The sequence below is a fragment of the Varanus komodoensis genome, unplaced genomic scaffold (assembly GCF_004798865.1).
Source record: "Varanus komodoensis strain SLA01 unplaced genomic scaffold, ASM479886v1 scaffold4, whole genome shotgun sequence".
In the NCBI taxonomy this organism is placed as follows: domain Eukaryota; kingdom Metazoa; phylum Chordata; class Lepidosauria; order Squamata; family Varanidae; genus Varanus; species Varanus komodoensis.
Window position 1 is genome coordinate 48433578 of NW_025335941.1, and position 21148 is coordinate 48454725.

General features: G+C 43.4%; 1 protein-coding gene across 7 annotated transcripts in view; it reads left to right on the forward strand.

Annotated features, from left to right (window-relative positions):
* The first annotated feature begins 1333 nt into the window (after nt 1-1333).
* LATS2 (large tumor suppressor kinase 2) overlaps nt 1334-21148 on the forward strand; it is a 65841-nt gene continuing 46026 nt past the window's right edge. For 3 of the 7 annotated variants that reach the window (XR_006415889.1, XR_006415890.1, XM_044441933.1), the window contains exons 1-2: nt 1595-1795; nt 12886-13531. Coding sequence is in view for 5 of the 7 variants with exons in the window: in XM_044441933.1 (XP_044297868.1) it covers nt 13190-13531 (342 nt within the window). In the remaining 2 variants the exon portion in view is untranslated. Of the gene's footprint in view, nt 1420-1594; nt 1796-9227; nt 9328-12885; nt 13532-21148 lie in introns of those variants that run through there. The other 4 variants (XM_044441935.1, XM_044441937.1, XM_044441936.1 and 1 more) reach the window with 4 other exon arrangements.

The following is a 21148-nucleotide window of genomic DNA, read 5'->3' on the forward strand; positions in this document are numbered from 1 at the left end:
ATTACTAGGGACTAAGCCCTGCTGAATAGAGCAGTGTCTACGTCTGCAGAAATATTTTTCAATGGTTAATTTGGAAATTTGGAAGTACACTGAATTCATATGGACTTACTTCAGAATAAGCAATGCTTTAGGATCTAATTATGGAGAAGAGGTACAATCTTGCTCCTGTTAGGAATGGTCATAAATCAGTAGCACAGGACAAATTTTGTTTGCCAAAGGATTCAGCTTAGATCCACCTCCAAATGAAGAGGATCACAGGTAGCACTGCTTTTGCCCACAATTTTGGAGAGCACCGCCTGACAGAGAATACATGTTTGAGCACGATGAATAACCTGATTCTGTATGCAAATCATCCAGAGGGCTAGAACCTAGTCCTTAGGTAAATAGGCAACAGATGACAATAAAGCCTTTTCATATGTTCAATCCATTTAACAAGCACAGGACTTTACAGCCCAGTTCCAGACCATTTACTTAGCTGTAAAATCCCACTTCATCCCGTATGTTGTTTACAGATTTGCAATTGGTTGGCCATTCTGGGAATAGAACGTTGCACCCATTCTATTTGGTTTTGGTTTGATCTAGCAAGGCCCTTCTATGTTCTTACTCTTCTTTCTGCCCTATGCTCCCTCCTCCATAAAAATCTGATTTGCTTTACCTTGGTGTACCTATCAGATTATGGTTAATATGCCCCCAGGTTAATGCATAGAGAAGACACCATCCAAAATGTTTCAAGCCCCAAGGGCAATTTCCAGTTTACAAACCTAAGAACAGTCATGCTGCAGTCAGACCAATTTCCATCTAGTTTGGTATTCCGCAACCAGTAGGTGTCCATGAGAAATCTACAAGCAGGATATGAGTACAGCAGCACCCTCCTGCCCATGGTCCCGAGAAACTGGGGTACATAGGCACACGGCCTCTAAAGCTGCCTTCTCCATACAGTCCACAGGCACTTGCTGAAATAAAGGTCCAGAGCTCTGATAACCTCTGTTGTATCAGATCTCCCAGCTTAGGTGGCTTTTTGCCCACAATCGCTTTACGTCCTTCTCTCCTCACAAATCTCATTGCCCGAGGTTTCTTTCTGAAATTAAATGCCCGCCTCTCCGCTGTCCTTGCATCCTTTCTTTACAAATAACTGGATACTTGAAAGGCGCATACACGCGGACAGATTTTAGAGCATATGTAAATTAGCATATGTAAATTTGTGCCTTTTTTCCAGTGGGCCTGAGCGCTGGATCTTTTCGGAACCTAGCACCGCCCCTGGAAAGGAGGGGAGAATTTGCAAAGACAAACGAAGAGGGAGGGTGCTCCGGAGCCTGAGGCACGCTCCAAATCTCTCAACCACTGGAAGCCAGATGCTGGACCCTCCGTCCGAGCCGTTACGGGCCCTCTGCCATCGCAGCCCCAAAGCAACTGCAACAGGTAGGCTGCAAGCTTCGCCTTACTTCGGTTGGGGGGCGGGCCAGGCGCGAAACTGCGGTGGGACTCCACCCCCCCTTCCTCGCTGGTATGCGAAGGGCGGGCGATGGAATGACGCCGGAGCCCGGGTCACGTGGCGCGAATGGAATGCTAACAATGTAGCGAATGTCCCAACTGTGCCCTGCTGCCGCCGCATTCAGAGCCCGAGAGGGGGAAAGAGAAGAATGGGGAAAGTGCAGCGCGCCGGGGGTGGCGGCGGCAGCGGTAGCTATAATAGGCACAGGAAGAGAGCCGCGGAAGCTGCCCCCTGACTTTCATTTGGGCATCCAGAGAAGGGGGGCTGAATGCGGGAAAACCCCTTCCTCCGTAGACCCAGAAGGTAAGAGCTGCGGAGCGGGGGTGGGGCGAGGGCTTCCCCGGTGGAGGCAGGCTGAACGCCACCGCTACTATTTCGTATTTGCCTGATTTTGTTCTTTTCAGTAGGAGGAGGTAGGAAGCAGCAGTGCGGCGGTTTGGGAGGGGCGGTTTTCCCCGGGGGAATCCTTCATACTGTGTGTGAACATTCCTATTATTACGATTCCAGGAAGGAAGGGGGAGCTGAGCGATCCGTGAAGGGGAACGCTTCCTTCTTGGAAGTTGGAAGGAACTCGGAGGGAGGGGGAAAGTCCCTAAAAGGGAGTGGTGGAGGGCAGCGAGGCGAGCCACTTTGGGCCAAGGAAGGTGCCCCCCCCACCCCCTCTCCGTCGCGGCAGTGTGTTAAGGGTAGAGTGGCAGGCAAGGCCGGCCGGGCAGGGCCAAAATGCGACTGGACGGAGCTCTTGTCTCAGTGGGGGCGAGAGGCTGCAAGGCGGAGAGTGTGCAGGGCAAAGAAGGAAGGTGAGACAGGAAAGCATCTTTTGGTTCACACCAGCAGGTAGCAACTAGAGGCCCCTGGGCCAAATCTGCACTCTTCAGAGATGCTGACAGCCCACTCACTGCCTTTCCTTCGCCCAGATGCGGAGTGTATGTGTAGAGGAAATGGTATCTGTGGCAACAGACTTCGCTTGCAAAACTCCCCTCAGAGGGTGAGGGGTTGAGGCACTGGCCGCCGCCGCTCCCGTTTCCAAGTAGCCTGCTAGGCAATCTAGGTGCCGACCAGTGGGCCTTGTCGGCTGAAGCAAAGAGGTGACAAAGAAAGGGCTTCCTTGATCCGGTGCCTTCCCGTTTTGTTAGACCAGCATCCTCAGGAGGCTAAGCCTGCCACGCGCGCCCCGTCGAGTGCAAGAGCATTTACACGCCTGTTTGCCAGTTTACGTGTACAGGGGGTTCATCCTATGCTTGGTTGTGTCACTAACGTGCTCGCTGTACACATGATTGTGCCCCCGCTCGTGTGATAAACACGTTTATAAGTGGTGGGCCACGAGTGGAACGTTCCCACGCGGAACATTTTAACCCGTGGCCACTGTCAGTTTAAAGTCAGCCCTCTGCGGTCTTTTTGCGTGAAGCTGCACGAGTGAGCAAACAAAGTTCTACCTTTTAACGCGCAGCATGGCTGGTTCTGATAATCATCTCTAGTGATCTGTCACCAGGTAAATCAGTCCTGGCCCATTTGTTTCGGATTAAGGAATGCGGAGGAGGGCGCGACCCTTGAGGATGTGCCGGAAAGCGACAGGAGGCTGAGTCTTGCAACCCGATCGTGCCGCGCATGCATGTTTCCACGCGTTCCACGGGGCTTCTTCCTCCTCCCAATGACACGGTTTGCAGCCTTCCTGGGTTCGGGAGTGGCCAAGTGACCTTCGGTTCCTGCGGCTGCCTCGGCTGCTCCGTTTCTGAGCCCTTCCAGAGAGAGGCCTTTGCAAGGGAATGCCGCGTTGCTGGGTGCGCGCCTGGCAGGCAGCGAGCCCGCCCCCGGGCCGGAGCATGGCGCTCCCTCCGGCCATGCTCGAGGCCTCTCGCGGGCCCCTGTCGGAATAAAAGATCCAGTGCCGCTGAGGAAAACTTCCCAGTCCGCGGAAGCCAGGCGGTGCGGAGGGGAGGGGCACCTTTGCCGCTCGCCCGGGACTCTTTTGTGCGCTGCGGACTACTGCTTCGCTGCGTCCCAGGCCCTTGGCCGGCAAGGCGCCCTTGCCGCTTGCGCTGCCCACACCCACCTTTTCCACACGGCAGGCCTTGCCTCCCTTCCCTCAGCCCCTTTGGAGTGGGCATGAGTGCGGTTTGTGACAGTTGAGCGCGGTGTCTTGCTCCCTTGTAAGCCCCGAGAACCGTCCGCCGCGGCTCCCCCTCGCTCGTGTCAGCTGGAGGGACGCAACTCTGAAGTTTCGGGGAGGGTGAATTTAAACTTCGAGTGAGTAGGACAGAAAAAATCGGGAGGCTGCACACATTTTTGATAGCAAAGATTTTCCTCATGCTGGCTACCCTTTAATTCAAGGGTGGGCAACTTTTTCATTTTTGTTTGCAAAGACTATCTTGGTGCTGGTCAGTTATTAATTTGTTTGTTAAGTCTCTTGTGCCATCCAATAGCTGAAGCTCTGTGGGTGGGCAAGTTATAATTTGGGGTGGGCAGTTATAACTCATTATGATGGGAGTTTATGTCCTCATATCTGGAAAGGGTACAAATTGCCCACGCCTGGTTTAATTGAGTCCCTTGTAAACCCAAGCAGAATCCTGTGTTTAAGTTCCAGGGTTTAATCTTGGATGCTTTTGCATGTGACAGTTCAAACTTGTTCTTGTATTTCCCAGTATGCACTGCGCGTGTGCAACCTCTGTTAGAAATTGCTGGTTTTAAAATCATATTATTCTGTGCTCTATTCTGCATTAATTGCAGGGGAGTGGATATCCAAGTGGATATGGTTCCCTTGCAGAATTTTGAAAGAAATAACAATGTCGAGCAAAAGCTAAAAAGGATCTACTTGGCAACTGAAGACATGGATGTAGCGAACAAGGGATGGCTTTGGTGGGACCCATAATGTTCCATGTACCTGATGAAGTAGCTCTAGTCCACAGATGTCAGAATAAATTTGTTAGCCGTTAAAACGTCACAAGACTCTTAATGCAATAAAATCTGGTGATTTCTCTTTGGGATAGATGTATTTTCAAATGATAATTTCCCCTTTCTCCACCTTAACAAGCACCCTTCTTTCAAATAAGTAGCTTCAGATATTTGATCTCTTATTCTTACGGAATAATCTAAGAAGGGGGTGTAAATTCTCACTTGAAACACATACACACACAGTCAGATGACTTCATATGTATCTTTCGTAAAGGTTTACTAGCTTTGTATAATATTGAATGGCAAGATTCAGTTTTTCAATCATAGTGTGGTATCAGTGCGGTGTATAATAGTTGTAGTAGTAGTAATAATTTATGTTATCATGCAGTAGCCAAAGCTCTTTGGGAAGCTGACAGCAATTCATAAAAATTAAAAGAATGCAGAAAAAAATCCAATATACAAAATTGAAAGCAATTTAAACAACTAAAACAATCTCACTGGTGGTTAGAATGTGGGAAACTCAGGAGATGTGGGTTCTAGTCCCACGTGGCCATAGAACTCACTGGGTAATTTTGGACTTAACACTAATTCTCAGCCTAACATACTTCACTGGATTGTTATGAGGATAAAAGGGAGATGAAGAAGGTTATGTAAGCTTTCTTGAGTTCCTTTCCAGATGGGGAAAAAGGATATAAATGTAATAATAAATAAGTCAAAAGTTTGTTATGACATGCTGTATGAGTTTTGTAATCAAATTCCTACTTCCACAGTTACAGGCTCATGACATGATAAATGTTCAAAGCTTTAAGGGGCTGCAGAACTTTGTGTTCTGCTGCATTAAACTGATGTAGCTACTTCTCCTGAAATGATAGTTCACTATTGACAGTTGTTGTCCTAATTGTTCTAAGGAGAGAGGAACAACACTGACAGTACAAGTGAGTAAGTTTTGTTGAAGGAAGCAGAACTTCTGAGTATGCATGTACCGGGTTGGAATTGATAATGCACTTTTTTGGTATAATTACAGGAGATTTTAATTATTGTGGAATTCATCAAACAATGCACAGAGGAAGCTAGTTAACTGGCCCATCAGTTCCTAATTAAGACTTTTGTGTAACTTGAACATTTCTGCAAACAGCTGTGAACAATGTTACCATTTATATTTTGTAATAATGTATTGTGTGGGTTATTAAAGTGCAGAATTACTAAGAAATAGTAGATACTCATTAGGTTCTGTGGGGTTATGAAGTTCCGCAGTAAAGAATATTTGGAACTGTGGTTTGTATAGATGGCCCTACAGGTTGCTTTTGGTTCTGCTGTTGGTTTGCATACTTATGGCAATTTTGAGGCTGGTACTTCTAATATTTCCATGTTGCAAGCATCTCCTGCATCTACAAACTGGTTATGCCAGGCCAAATGGGATATCTTTAGGGATATGTGGGGATGGTTTATATCCAATGATTCTGCTTCTTCATATATTGAGGTCAAGCTGGGACAACAGGACTGTTCTCTCTTTTTTTCTTCCAAGCTCTCCTGAGAATTGGGTAATCCTTTGCTTGCTCTGTATGTCTACTGCATCAGTGAGTATAGCATAGGGCTAATTGGTGTCATGGGTAACTCATCTGGCAAATTAGCTAGGTTGCATAATTAAATAGCTTAAGAACTATGGCAGGGATGGGTGGATGAAGAACACTAGCTGAGTAGAAATGAAGTCACCAGGTTAAGTGCGTGCTTCAAATATAAAAAGAGGGAAGTGGACTAGACAGGTAAGGTAGACCCATAGGCTCTTTGTATAGCACATTATCTGAATCATGAGATTAGTCTGTATAGGCTTCTTTTATGTGAAAATTGCAATAGGAATATTTGGGCCCTTTCTGTCTCCAATAGAGTAAATCCAGTATGCATTGCTATAGTTAGCTTGGATACCTTTAGTTAAGGCAGTGCAATTCAGATTAATGTTATGGTCTGTTGTTATGTGTTTCACATCCCCCCATATGACAAGAATGATGCAAGTATTATCTGTAGAGCATCTTCAGAAATAGGTTTATTTTATTTATTTATTACATTTTTATACTGCCCAACAACCAAAAGCTCTCTGTCAAGCCAAAGGTTGACAGTGACTGTCACTGTACAAAAGAGGTGGAAGATTTGTGGCCTTCCAGGTGTTTTAGCCTACAATTCTTGACAGCCCTAACAGAAATCACCAACACATCTGGAGAGCCACAGGCTTCCTGCTGTTGTTCTGATGTGTTGGAGGGAACTGGAAAAATCTTGTCTTTAAACGACAGGGAAGATGATGATATGCTAATTCTCAGGGGGCTGTTGTTTAGGTAGGTCATACTTTCTTTCTAAAATAACTGTACCTTCCTTTGAATGTGTAGGAGCAGATTCTCAACAAGAATATAAGGTTCATAACTGTCTCTGGTGCTTCTTACCAAATCCATGGCAATATGCATAAGCTCAGCTTTGTGGCACAATCTCTTGGTTTGGGGACAGATCCATTTCTATTCTACCTACATACTGAAATGGTCCATCCATCTTTTTATATATGGGATGGTTTAAGGAGCTTCATCGGTGTTGGTACATCACCGGCATGATAAACAGTGCCTTAACATAGCCCATTTGTATTTCATGATCATTTGTACAGTGACTGTTGTCATATCTCTTAGGCAAATTGCACTCCACTTTTATGCTGAACCAGAAGGAATGTGAGACTCTCCCATGTAGCCAATTGTGAGCTAATGTGGCATAGTGGCTACTGTGTTGGACTGGGACTAGGGGGTTCTGAGTTCTGCTCCTTACTCAGCCATGCAGTCTTTGCCTAACCTACCTCACAGGTTGTTGTGAGGATAAAATGGAAGAGAAGGAGGATCATGTATGCTGCCTTCAGCTCTTTGGAGGGAAGGTAAGATGTACATGAAACAAGTAAGCAGCTTTGCCCCTTTGGCAGGCCTTATCACTTCTGTGTGGCTCATGAGAGGGACATAGCCAGGGTGAATAGTAGAGCCATGTAGCCGACATAATTTGCCTGTTGTTTAGTATGATTGTTTGTTCCCCTTATTGCAGTGATCACAGATAACTTTCCAGTGGGTCCACTGTGTTTTCATGAGCCAGAATAGTGCTGGCACACTATGGACATCCCACTAATTAAGTCCTATTTTGGTAGTATGAAATATGAAACAGGTATGGCCAGCTTTTGAGCTTGTGAAATATATTTGTTGTTTACTGATATCCTGAAGTCCAATAATCACAGTCCAGGCCACCAAATTATGGGGATAGTGGTGGTGTGGTGTGGTGTGGTGGAACTAAGTACCTTCAAGCCTTATATGGTGCATACAAATGTAAATATAAATGAGGAACACTGGGGCCAAGAGATATGTTAATAGCACAAATCCTGCTATGTCAGATTCTCTTAAATTGTTCACTTTTTCCTCTTATTGATAAAACGCTCAAGAATCAGAAAGTCTTGCCAGTCTGTCACCCAAATTACCCAGAGATCCAACAGTATCTCCATTCTACTTTCTGTCTGCCCCTAATCTAAAACCGCCAAGTAATCAGAAAGTCTGGATTTTCTTCTTGATCCCCACTTTTAATTTGTTGCAAAACAGTAAAGCATGTTAATTATTACAGCTTAAAGACACTAAGTGATGTTATCGCTTGCTTGTGTTGAAGGTAGTACTACATGTTGTTGTGTAATTTGATGGAGAGAGAGTCACTGCCCTGGAGAGTTTAACGTCTAGACTAGTTAGATTTACAAGGGAGTTCCTTTAAAGTCAAATAGATATCTTTAGTGCCAGAATAATCTGTTCATATTTCCATTTGATGAGTGTAGGCCCTGCAGCTGTTGACAGAGGAAGGAGGACTTTCCTCTTCTGTGTCACCTGTGTACTGGAGAATCTGGAATTTGTTGGATACAAAGACACCTTCTTTCCACAGTAATAATAGAGAATGATGGCTTACATAGCCTCTGGAGGAAGAAAAGCAAGTTAGAATGCAATGGATGTGGTATGTGGGAATTGTAGGCCTTTTTTCTATCTAACTTTGCATAGGATTGTGCCCTTAATTCTGTTTTGCATGCTTTTTGCCAAGACTTCAAGCAGTGTTGGTGAGGCTATTTCTAAGGTTCCTAATAGAGCTTTAAACAATTTGGATGCATTAGAATCTCCTGTAATTCACTGATTTTGACAGGTGCTGTTGTTCACATGAGCAACTGAAAGGCAGATACTTTTGCCACGCTGCTGTGATCTCACTTTAGAGCAATTTGCAGTGGCATGGTAAATTGCACTAGCCTCCTTATACGAAGAAATTTGCCCCATAAAGCAGCCTCCAGTCAGTTGCTCTTCAAGAAATAGTCGTGCTGCTGTTTATCCATATCAGTTGTGCCTCTAGTTCAAACTGCATTTTTCCCTGCACCACACGACTGCTATTAAACATCTGTGCATCTGACCCTCTGAAAAATGAGGAGCAAGTGAAATGTAGTGTGGGCTAAGGTCTGTAATAGACATTTTAAGGAATTTGGTTACTCATTTTGCCATTTGCTAAAGCATACATACAACCTTTCAGCCTCCTTTAGCCTATACTTTGTTTGCACTGAAAATGTAAAAAATTACCTTACATTTTATAAGTACTTGTACAATCACAAAGTTGTATCTAGGTTTTTGCTGTAGCACATGATTCCCACTTTTGGGAAGACTTGAAGTTCATGGCCCAAATTTAGTGCTAATATCTGAAGTAAGAGTATGTGGAAGACCCCGTACAGATGTACTTTGAGACTGGGAACCAGAGAATACTCATGCGTCATAGAATTGTGTATGCAGCTACAGTTTCCATTTTCTTTTTACTTCAGGCTCTTCTCAGTGTCAAACAGACATTTCGATCTTTAAACAGAAGCTAAACAATGGGAACTTGCTGTGATGACAGATGAAAGCAAAGGTTCAGCTGCACGAGTGAGTTTTGCACACAGGGCTCTTTCTCTTTTTCGGATTTTATGCACACAGTTATTTCATGTGTACATCTCATTCCTTTTGGATTCTGGCCTAAGTGCATATCTGTTCAGAAGCAGGCTTCCCTTCTTTCTTGGCTGTAATATCTTGCTAGCAGATGTTGGTGGGCCAGGAAAATGCGCAGTGATGTGTATATGATTTCATTTTAGCATCTACATCTTTGCTTTCTCTGTATAACCTATAGTTCCTGGTTCTTCCATGCGGACACTTGGAATTGCACAAGCTGTATGTGGTCCCAGCTTTTTGCTAACCACATCCCCCAAAATAGAAAGTCTAAGAAAAACAAAGTGGGACAATAATTTGAAAAATAAATAAGGGGCGCGAAAGATCAAAATAATTTTTTTAAAAAATGTAGGTAGTGACAGTTATTTAGAAAGGTGAGTCTGGAAGCTACCTGCAAACGTCAACATGAATGGGGATGTACTTTGCCCATTAGTGGTTGGTTTTGTTTTTGGACTGTATTGAAGCCCAGCAAAATCTGGCTTAGATTTTGAACCTAAATAGTCATTTCTGGTTTTTCCACTATCACCTCTTTGATAAGGCATCTCCCTGTCTCTGTTGGCATCATCTCAAGGCCTGTCTATTTGCATGGAGACTGCAGAATCCTATGGACAGTTTTATCACACCTAGCTTGCTGATCGAGCAGGCTTGGGCTCTTATCCAGAGGAATGTGGACTGTTTGCACCAGCTGTGTATGCCGTAGCTAGTTCGTCTTTGTGTTGATGGAAGGCTTGCCCTCAAAGCAAGTTTTCATGTATGCATTTCTGTTTTGTTCATTATACACTTTTCTGGTTGTTCCCCCTCTGCTCCCTCTTTGTTAGACAAAATTCGTTTGCTGGTAATGGTCCTGAGCGTGGTTACTTGAATGTAAATTCCATGAAATCAGTAGCATTTCTGTGTAATTTTGCTTGGGATCTCGATGTAAGAATCCTAATAGCAACATTGGAAATTTTACCTATGTATGCATGTTCTAAGTTGTGCCTGAACACAGAAGCACCAAAATCATATCACTTATTAGTTTGTAGCTTCATAGATTATTATCCCCAGAAGAGGCTCAGCATGGACAGAGATGTGGCCTTCAACCTGAGAATTCATATTGTTGCTATGCATCCATGATCATTTGGGTGATCTTGGTTCTAAGTCTCTCTGCTGAAGCCTTAAGTCCTCTGGGTGGTTCCTGAGGGTTGTGGCTGCAGCATCAGCCCTGCTTCCATGCAGGAATCATCATCTTGTGGTCTGCCAATGTCTGCTATTTGTGTGTATCTGTTGTTCAGCATGCTTCTTGATGCTGTCCTTTTTATTGGTCTTTGAGGTTCAGGGTCTGCAGATTAGACAGTTAGTATGTGTTGCAGCTTTGTCAGTTCTGCATCTGCTTGACTTCTGTGGGAATTGTTTGGGCATGAGCTTTGTCCCTTCATATATTTAGGGCCTAATTTATTTGTGTTGAAATATTGCACCTGTGTTTATGGGGGCAGTGGGAGCCAGGACTTCACAGGGATATGGCACCAGCACCTTTTACTTAGCAGGATGCCAATCTACCTCTCTTAGAATTTTCTATTTCTTCTGAGTTTAGTTGAAATTCTCAGAATAGCTGGAGATGGGCAATAAATTTCCCTAGCATCAATATATTGCAGCCTGTTGTAATGCAAAGTGTTTCCTGATGAGATGGCCTTGAATGGGCTGTTAAGACCAATTTGCTCTATGAAAGACCTGCTTCTGGAGGGGATAAAATGGATCAACACAGCACCCTGAATTTTTGGACTGTCCTTAGGAAGTTGCTATGGGGATTGTCATGATGAGTGCCTGCACTTCTAAATTTATCCCCGCACCATGGAGGGAGCTGGTGGGCTCTGGTCCTGTTGTGAGTAGAACTCATTTAACGTTGCCATTTCCCCAGCTTCATGCCCAATAGCCTCTGTTGTCTTTTGATTCAAGCAGCAAAGCCTTGGCTGGTATACACAGCCACTGTTGTGCTACCCGAACTTGCTGAATCAATAATAGTCTCCTAACCGTTTCACTGCAAAAGTTAAATCCTTTTCACTGCAGTGTTACCATTGTGCCGTGGCCTTTGAATACAATCCCATTTGTTGTATGGGTCAGTTGCTCAAACAGCTGTAAGGTGAAGTTGAGTTGCACGTTTCTAGTTGTGAGCTTGTGTGCATTGTCTAAATTGTTTGGCCAGAACTCTGTTGAAAAACACTTCCAGATAAGAATATTAACAGTTTAAACCAATGCAACTGCCTGTCATCTTCCAAGTCTGGAGCACTCTGCTATGGGTACCCTGTAGAGCAGGGGTCCTCAACCTTTTTCAACAGGGGGCCAGTTGAAAGGTGCCGGCAATGGGTGCAGGCCACCAAGGCGGTGCAGGCAGGGGGACATGGGATGTGCGGTGAGGTGCCAGCTTGCTCAGAAGGAGATCCATTTCTCCGAGTGAGCCCAAAACTTTCTCTGCATGAGCAAGTCCCTGCCTTGCCACACGCATGCGCAGCAAGTCCAAAACCTCTATTGGGGGCCAGATAAGTGGGCATGGGGGCTGGATCCGGCCCGCAGGCTGTAGTTGAGGATCCATGCTGTAGAGGGTAGAAGGAGCTGTGCAAACACTTAGATAGTTGCTTTCAGCTGTCTAAACATTTTGAGGGACTGCCTGGCTATTAGCCTGCTGTTGCAGCCGTCTCCTTGCCTCCTGGAACATTCACAAAATGCCATTTCTAGGGCTGCTCTTGCAACTTTGGAGCTGTAGCTGGCATGATTCTTCCTGTGTCAGCTACAAGGGTAGGGGGAGAGAGTTCTGGTGAACCAGCTCCAACTTTGGAGCGAGTTTCAAGGTCAGAGTTTGAACTCTGAATTCTCCTATGGCTGTCTAGACAATGTCTAGCAGCTATAGCATTGTGCCCTCAGCTTATTGTGGCTTGTAAACTCATTGTTTCCATGGTTCTGCAATTTCTGCCAAAAATGCAAGTATTATTATTACAAACCACATTTATATCTCACTATTCCTCCAGTGTGCATAATATGGTCTCATTTTCATCCTCTCATGCATTCTATTAAGTGAAGCTGTTGTTAGATTGACTTGCATTTCATCACCTAGTATAAATCTGAATTTGAATCCAGGACTCCTCAGCTCAAGTTTAAAACTCTGTTCACTGAGTAGAATTGTTATTCCAGTCCTAAAGTACATTTTGCTCAGTGAAGACCCCAGGCACCCAACTTTATTTGGGGAAAATGGTTAAGAGCTTCCTGTTTTGGGGAAAGCTTTTAAATGCTTAGTTTATTGTTGGATTGATTTAGTGTAAAACCTCTTGGACACATTTATCTGTGGTGTATTTCCATATTCTGCATACTTTTAAATCTTTTATCGTTCACTCGCTAGGATTTTATAAGACAAGCAGTATATAAACAAGGCCATAATAATACACCAGCCTGGCTTTCATGTCTTAAGAAGGAAGCATTTTAAATAAAACAAAGGGAATTGCATGAAAGTATCTGTGTTCTTTTTTCCAGACACTGAAAAACAGCAAGATGAAGTTGCTGGGTTTCTCCCTGTGTATAGGAACCATGAAAACTGTGAGTTGAAGAAGCCGCCACTGCTGTTTAAGATTTATGTACTGCCGTTGGTGTGCCAAGGATTGCACAAAATAGAAACGAGCCGGTCCCCACGCCAGAGGTTTGCAGTCTACATTGGAATTGTTTTCAAGGGATTATGTTTTACAGCAAACTGATAACCTCAAGAAGAACAGCATTGAATGCCCCTCTGGTTATGTGCAAAAGACGTTGGGATTTATGCTGAGACAAAACTGGATTAACCATGAGGCCAAAGACTTTCCCTGCTACCACTTACTCTGGGAACAGCAGACAAAGATTGCAGGAGATTCGGGAAGGTTTGAAGCAGCCTACCAAATCTTCCAGTCAGGGATTACCTATTGGGCCAGGTGGTGAAACTTCTCTGGACCCTAAAATTCTAGTAGGGAAAGATGCTGCCAGGCAGCAGCAAATGAGACCGGCTGCCAAGTTTGGGCCTTACCAGAAAGCACTGCGAGAAATCAGATATTCTTTGTTGCCTTTTGCTAATGAGTTGGGCACTACTTCTGCAACTGTTGAAGTTAATAGGCAGATGCTGCAGGAGCTAGTGAATGCCGGTTGTGATCAGGTAAGCATGGACTTGGAGCAAGCTGGATCTGCAACAGAGTTATGAATGTCTGTGTGTGTTGTATTGGCTATGGATTGTTTTGCAAATATAGAGGAAAAACTAAAGCTGCAGAGTATGTGTAATGTCTTCATGGGCTTGTGCAATGAGCCCTGTGTTTGACAATAGTGCTCACTCTGCAATGTTGAGATATGATTAGGGGAGAATGTTTAACAGAATGTGGTAAATTACCTTGCAGTGTTCTATAAACTGTCCAGAATAATCTTCTGTAGCTGAAAAATTTCCAGTGGGATTTACCATTGCTGATATCAGTTTGGGTTTTCCAGAAAAAAAGAATGCATGTGTGGGGGGGGGGGGGGGGGAGATTCCATGCAAATTAAATTAATTTGCATAGGAAAAAATCTGTTATATGGGGCAGCTAATGCAAGTTACCCTTTGCAAATTAGGTTAATTTGCATCAGAAAACTTATTGCTCCCTTAAGGAGTAACCTAATTTCGCATGTTTGTTTTACTTGTGTTTCATAAAACAAAAAGAGCACTTCTTGTTAATTTTTGTCTCAAACTGCAAGTATTTGACCTGAAATATTTGAGGGAGAAATGAAAGCATGCTTTTTATGATACACATGTTATTTTAAGTTGAATTATTTTATTTGAGTACTTGTTTTTGGTTTGTTTGTTTTTTAAGATCACTAGCATGTGTTTTCCTTGCATTTTTGAATTTAAGGTGGGGAAACAAAAAGGTGCTGGCACCTGTTGACACACTAATACATTTTAACAACCCATAGAACTGAGCCTGATAAACTGACAACTCATCTGCGACTTTGAAGCTGCCCAGCTTGCTCAATAGTGACTTTGCAATTTGTATCTACTCTTTGTTGCTGACTTATAAAATGAGGGGGAAAGTCATGAAGGAAATAAAGCACAGAAAAAATGTCTGTTTTGGAACATTTTCCACTTCATATCACAGATGGCTGGCACAGAACACTGTCCTGCTCTTAAAGGAAAACATGAAGACACTGGTGTGCTTCCGGAGTGCTGTGCTTGTGATAACCAGTGGATTGTACCCATTATGTGATTTGTCTCTACGTAATGTTTAGTAAATTTTGATTCCCTGATGCTTTGCCAGAATTGGTTAGTGAAACGGGACTCCTTTATTCCTTAATGCTCTGGAGTATCTGAATAACAGCAATTAGGACAAGCAATCTGCTGAATACTTGGCAACAGGATAGTCTTCACAAGACCTAGGAACATGAGAAGCTGCCTTATGTTGTCAGAACATTGGTCCACCTACCTTCATGATCAGGGACACTGCCTGGAAGTGGCTTTCCTGACTTTCAGGTAGGAGTCTCCTAGCCCTCCCTGAAGATGCCAGGGATTGACCTCGCCCTTCTCCATGCGAAGCATGTGCTCTGCCACTGAGCTAAGAGTATAGCCTTTGTTATTGCATCAACACCGTGTTGGCAAATTATGTACAGGACAGAATGTGGCTCTTTCTGTTTTTGCCTCATTATCAACTTTCAGAGTTTTATATTAACTCTTGTGATGTAAACAGCTGAAAACCTGGGTTTGTAAGTCCAGTTTTAACAATTCTGGACTGTGTTTGCAGAGGGAAGCCTAACAGTGCAATCATATGCATCTATATTCAGATGTCAGCCCCACTGTGTTCAGTGGGGCTTATTCCCAGGAGAATGAGTATAGGACTGCAGCCAAAATGTAGCTGGAGCATGACAACAGTATAGTTGAGTGCTAGAGAAAGAAGGCAAAATTTAATCAAAGTCTGAATTCAACACTTTGGAGCCTTGACTGTTGCCCTCAAAAGTCAGCAGTTTTAAAATGTGGGTTAATTGGAGTTTGATCCCTGTTTCACCAGGACTTTGCCTGGACTGATTTCAATACTATATTCCTTTATCTCTCTTTGTGCATACTAACTGCAACCAACGCATAGAGCTCCTGGCATCAAAATGATTTCTGTGCTGGGGTGAAAGCCTAAAGAGTCCAAGTCATCACAACTCTGCTTTCAGAACTTAAGCACTGGCCAAATGGAATCCCTTACTTTGCTTCACATCTTGCTGAACTGGACTTCCCTATATGGCAAATAAGGCAATTGTGTATCAGGGTTGATGTCAGGAACTGGGTTTCCTCCTGCTTTCTTTCATTTAATTGGCAAAAAAGCACTTCAGTTGCAATGTACAGCCAGCAGACTATAGCTAGCAGAGGAAGAGCCTCTGAACATGCACAGAGTGGTTCATTAAACCCATACTAGAGACTCTTTCCATGAGCCCTCCTTTTTAGTAACCCAGGGCTCCCTTCCTCAGGATGTGCCCCTATGGAGAAGGGCTAGCCTCCTAGATCTAGACAGGCCCTCTGATTGGTTAGCCCATCTCACCTGATGCCACATCATTGGGTCAGGGACTGGACCTATTTCAAACTGTCAGTTCCCAAGGGCTGCCTGAACACCCACGCTCCACCCTTCTCTATATCCACAGACTTTGTTTCCCAGTCCTCACCCAAAGAGTCTTGGCACTCTGGTCTTGGAAAGTGCACCCAGAAAAACGGCCTCTTTCATTCCCAACAGCTGAAGAAAATGCCCAGAAGGCTGTGTTCTTTACAGCTTGTTCCCTGTCTGGATGTTTCCTTGTTTGTGTGTGTGAATGAGCACTATCTTGTAATATATTACTGCTACCTTAAAATCAGTAATAGAATGGATGTAACTCCTTTTTCTTTTTAAAGCAAGAGAACCTGCAGTCCTTCACTATCTCTCTGTAAGCACATCACTGGAAAGCTTGTACAGATCTTTTGGAACATTGTAAAGCTAGAATCTAGACTCTTACCATGGCTGGATGTGTGTACCTGCCCCCATCCAGTAGGCATGACCAAGGAACCATACCTCATGCCTTCCCACATATTCCTTCAACTATATATTTCTTCTGTTAGCTGACTTAATAAATAATCAATCTGTGGAAGATCAGAACTGGTTTCCAGTATAACCTACAGATCACAAGAAATAGAACTGTAATACATGATAAGATTGTAATTTGGAAATAATCTATATTAGAATTTGGATCAATCCTCTCTTCTGGCCATCCTGCATGCATGGCCTGCATGTTATAGGTCAACATGGTTTACATGTTGGATTCAAGCCAGCACTTGTGTAAAATTATTTCATGTAGGAATTTTGTCATATATAAAATTGGTGCTAAGACTTTGCCTTGTATGTTGCTTCCAAAAGTGTATACTAAATAACTGTCCAGGTTTTACTATATCAATTATATTTATGCACTGGGAGAAATCATCCCATAGGAGAAGATTGAAGTCTTGCATTTATACTCACTCTGTATTTTTAAATAATATATTTCATTAATTTTATCCTGCCTTTCTAGTCAAGGTCAAGGTAGCTTATATAAACCCAAATCCACATACCCCCTGTAGCACCTACAGGATTTCCTGTAGTCATGGGGATGGGGTATGCTACCTAGCTTGTCAGCCCTTCTCATAATTAGTATAAGAATTATGTAAATAAATCCAAAAAAATTTACTTGGTCATATATGCAAGTTTCTGATATCCAGAATTCCCTTTTAAAAAAACAGAATGATATGTTTTAAATATAAAATACTCACACAGTTCCACACATCACTATATACTAGTCCCTGCAACAAAATCACAACATAAAGTGCCCCATTCACCATTCCAGACCGTGCCTCCAGTCAGCCATTTTCCAGGATCTTCCATGTCATTCCCCCTCATATCCCCACTGAGCCTGCTGATGCCTCCTGTTATGTGTGGGTGATGTCACTTCTGTTCCATAAGCATTGCCACTCATGCCTAAAGTCCTGAAATTGGTTAATAGTATTGGTTGTGACTGTTGTTAGAGAATTTGCAAAATTCCCCGAAGTGTCACAGATACTTTGCCTCTTGCTGCAGGACTAAAGTAAAAGTGATAGGATACCACCAGATTTATGTTGCCAAGGAACATCTATAGTTCTGATCTGGCAACTTTCAGTTCTTTAACAGTGTGTACCAGCATTGTTAGATCCTCATAACATTTTGCAGTGGAAGCAACTAACTTGTCACCCTTTTTCATTCCAGAGAGAGAAAGATTAAGCTAGAATGCAAGCCACTTCAGGTTGATGAACACATCCAATCATATGCTCAATTGAATCTATTCAGTGCAATTAAAATATTTGAAAAGCTACTATCTACAAGTGCATGTAGTATTCCATGTCTAATTGCCTAGGGTATTCCCAGCTGTATTAGTGATCTGCAAAAAACATATCTGCAGTCCTGTGCCAATATTTCTTGAAGAATGAAAGCTGCACTTTCAAGCCAAGCAAGTTTTGTTTACCAGCCAGTGGGCAACTAGCAGCATTTCTGGCTTCATATTTTCGTGCTGAGTAAGGTCATACTTCTTACTGTCAAGTTCCACGAGTCCTGGAACTGTCTGCTCATTTTTTGTTAAATCAAAACATCACATGCTATTTGCTTTAGTCATTTTTGAAAGAGCAATAGTTATACCAGTGTGAGATAGATCCAGCTGTTGGGAAAAGAATGAACTTGGGGGTGGGGTGGGGATTGTTAAGGCTTCCTTTTGTATTCAAATTATTTACCAAACTTAAAAAACTCAATCTACCTACCCAGTGGTGGTAAGGATAAATCTTTACCTTTGTGGCTTGAAAAAATTGAGGTTTAGCATTAAGTCCAAACTGTGATTAAATTGAAAGTATCTGATTATGCTTTTTAGACTAGGTGCTATTTCCCATTACATCTGAACTTTGAGAAACTTGGGTTAAGGTTAGGAAACAAGCTGGGATCATAAAGCATTCTTTAACCTTGGCTTGCTTGAACTAGCCAGAATTCTCTTAAGTTCAGATGGAATGTGGCATCCTGGTCATTTTAAAGGCAGAATCAAAAGCTGCCTTTCTCCTTCTTGTGGATTGCACTGCATGGCATATGCCACTGTAAGGATCCTGTATCAGTGGTAAATACCATCAGGCATGTATCATCGGAAGTCAACAGATGTGGAGTTATCTGTTGCATACATCTTTTGCACGAAGGGGGCAATTTTCTGTGACTGTTGGGTGCTTTTTCTGACCCCTGTCCACTTGGTAGAAACAGGAAATACAATAACAAGCACTTTATGAAAGTAACTCAGCTAAGAGCACAAACCTGTGCATGTTTAGACAAAAAAAGACAGAAAAACTCTTAGCGAGCTCCAGCCACCAGTACTGCTTGGGGAAAACTGAGAAGTGTAGCACTTTTGCCTGTCTAGCCAGTGCTGGGAGCTATGGGATGCTTTTTTCAGTCCAGGCTTGCACAAGATTGTGCTATCAGTAAGTTCTTACAGAACTTTTATCTGCACTCAGCAGTAGCATCAGTTCAGCTTTGCTTTAATTTCTCTCCCTTTTTATAAATAAAGCATCCAGTAATGTTCTGATAATACTTACTGAAGATTTTGTTGTAGAAGGAAGTTAGTAAGAGAACATACATGAATTAAGTCCATCTTTCTCGGAACCAGATGGTACTTAAATACTGTAATGTAGTGGAGGGGTGGTTTTTTATGTTGTCTAGTGGGTTGGCAGGCTGAATGTCTTACTTATGACATTCTGGTCATAACTACTAGTTGAAATTTTCTGACTGTGTTTAAGTTGATTTTGTATGACAAGTTGAGGAATGGTGTGAGTGTGCATGCAAGGACTGAGCTCATTTCTCTCAAAATACAGCATTCTAAGTTTGAAAGCTCAGACTGAAGGTGAGCTGGATGAAAAAGAGGGGGGGTTGGAATGCATTACTGAAATGCCAAGGTTAACGAACAAGATTAGCCAGTCGCTGGTAAGAAGCAAACTGCTTCTGGTTCATAGGAAGATGCTACAGAAGAAGGAGAATCCAGTGGAGGGTTGGGAGTGGATCAGCAATGTGGTTCATAGTCAAGCCAAATGAGCAGACCAAATAGGTTTTATGTATTTATTCATTTATTTATTAGATGTTTTAATATTCCACTACAGTGTTTTAGAAGCCTTGTGCCTTGGATCTGCTGGAAAGGAAGAGTTGTGCTCACAACAGTGTGGTTTGAACACTTGAATATATACTTGCATTGTATTCAATGCTTGGCAATTTCTGACGCAAAGAGATGTACACAGAAAAGTCTGATGAAGAGGCCCACAGGGGCAGTGGCACCATCTCAGTATCTTCAGGCAGAAGGAGATCTGACAAGAGGAGGTGGTTATGATATGACCACAGAATGGGTTGCAGATGTTCATACCTTCATACCTGTTTTCCTTCTACCCCTGCCCTCTAGCTATCATGAATCTAGCCCCTGATTTATTGACACCCTCCCTTCATCTTGTTATGTAATGCCAGGTTTGTTTGTGGTAAGATGGCACTCATTCTCACTTAGGCTGATCTGGCATGCATTACTGATGCTTGGGTGCATGAACTGGGTGGAATTGACCTGATATGGTTTTGCCCACCAGGGTATTCAGTGCAACACTAGCATAGGCAGGAGGGCTGAGGGCCAGGGGCAGTTATGTAGCTCACTAAGCTTCTGATGTTGCCCCGGGAAATCACTCTGACTTGGAGTAGGTCTTGAGAGGTTGCACCTGGTGAGAGACTGGTTGGGGATGCTGTTGGTGTACCACCCACTCTGTTGCCCAGCGGTCCACTGACTCAGCTGCCCAAGGTGGTTGTAAATGTGATGTATTATTTACACATTTATTTATTTATTTATTCATGATATGGGAGTCACCATAGCTGGTAGAATCAGGTGACTTCAATTTCCATGTTCAGGCTGCCTCTGGAGCCCTAGCTTGGGACTTCATGGTCTCTATAGCATCCCTGGAGCTGTCTCAGTTTGCTGTCTGCCAAACACATGCAGTAGGACATAACCTTGATTTGGCCCCTGCTCCCGTGCATGTGATGTGTAATTTGAAAACTGGCAGTAGGGGAAGTCCAAGTAACCCTATAGTCATGGTCAATCCACTTCCTGGTGAAGTTTATACTCATGATGTTAGTTCTTTCCTGCAGGGTTAGGGAGTCCATATGGATGATCTCTCTCAGGAAGCTGGAAGAATCCAATGGATTTCTGAACCTCTTGGAGATTTCCCAATGAACAGAACTGGTGATCCAGGTGAGGCCCTCATCTCACTGTGGGATAGTGAGAGTCTGAGGGCCATAGGCTCAATTGCACTTGAGTGAACTATTTGTCGCTGTAGAGGCTACTCTGCTCCTTGACATACTGGAGAGCTGCAGTTAATGAAGCAGGTGCGATGTCAGTTGGAGCGCAAATGATATAAGATACAAAGATGACCAAACACATTCTAAAGCCCATAATTATGCCCATTGTTTGGTAGTACAGGCAGCAAAGAAACATTATGCTGAATCCATTGAGTCCTTGAGTAACCATCCAGTGGAGCTCTTCTAGGTAACCAGAGGCTGTTAACGCTCTCCCAAGTGAATGAGTTCCTAGCCTCCTCAACAACTCACCATGACCTTTCTGCATTACAACTTGCAGACAGAATTTCTGTGTTTGCAATAAATGGGTTGCTCTTGTTAGTGATGCACCATTCGAGGTGTCTGATACCACCATCTGCCTGAATTTGTGGGATTGGCTTTTGTTGTTATGACCC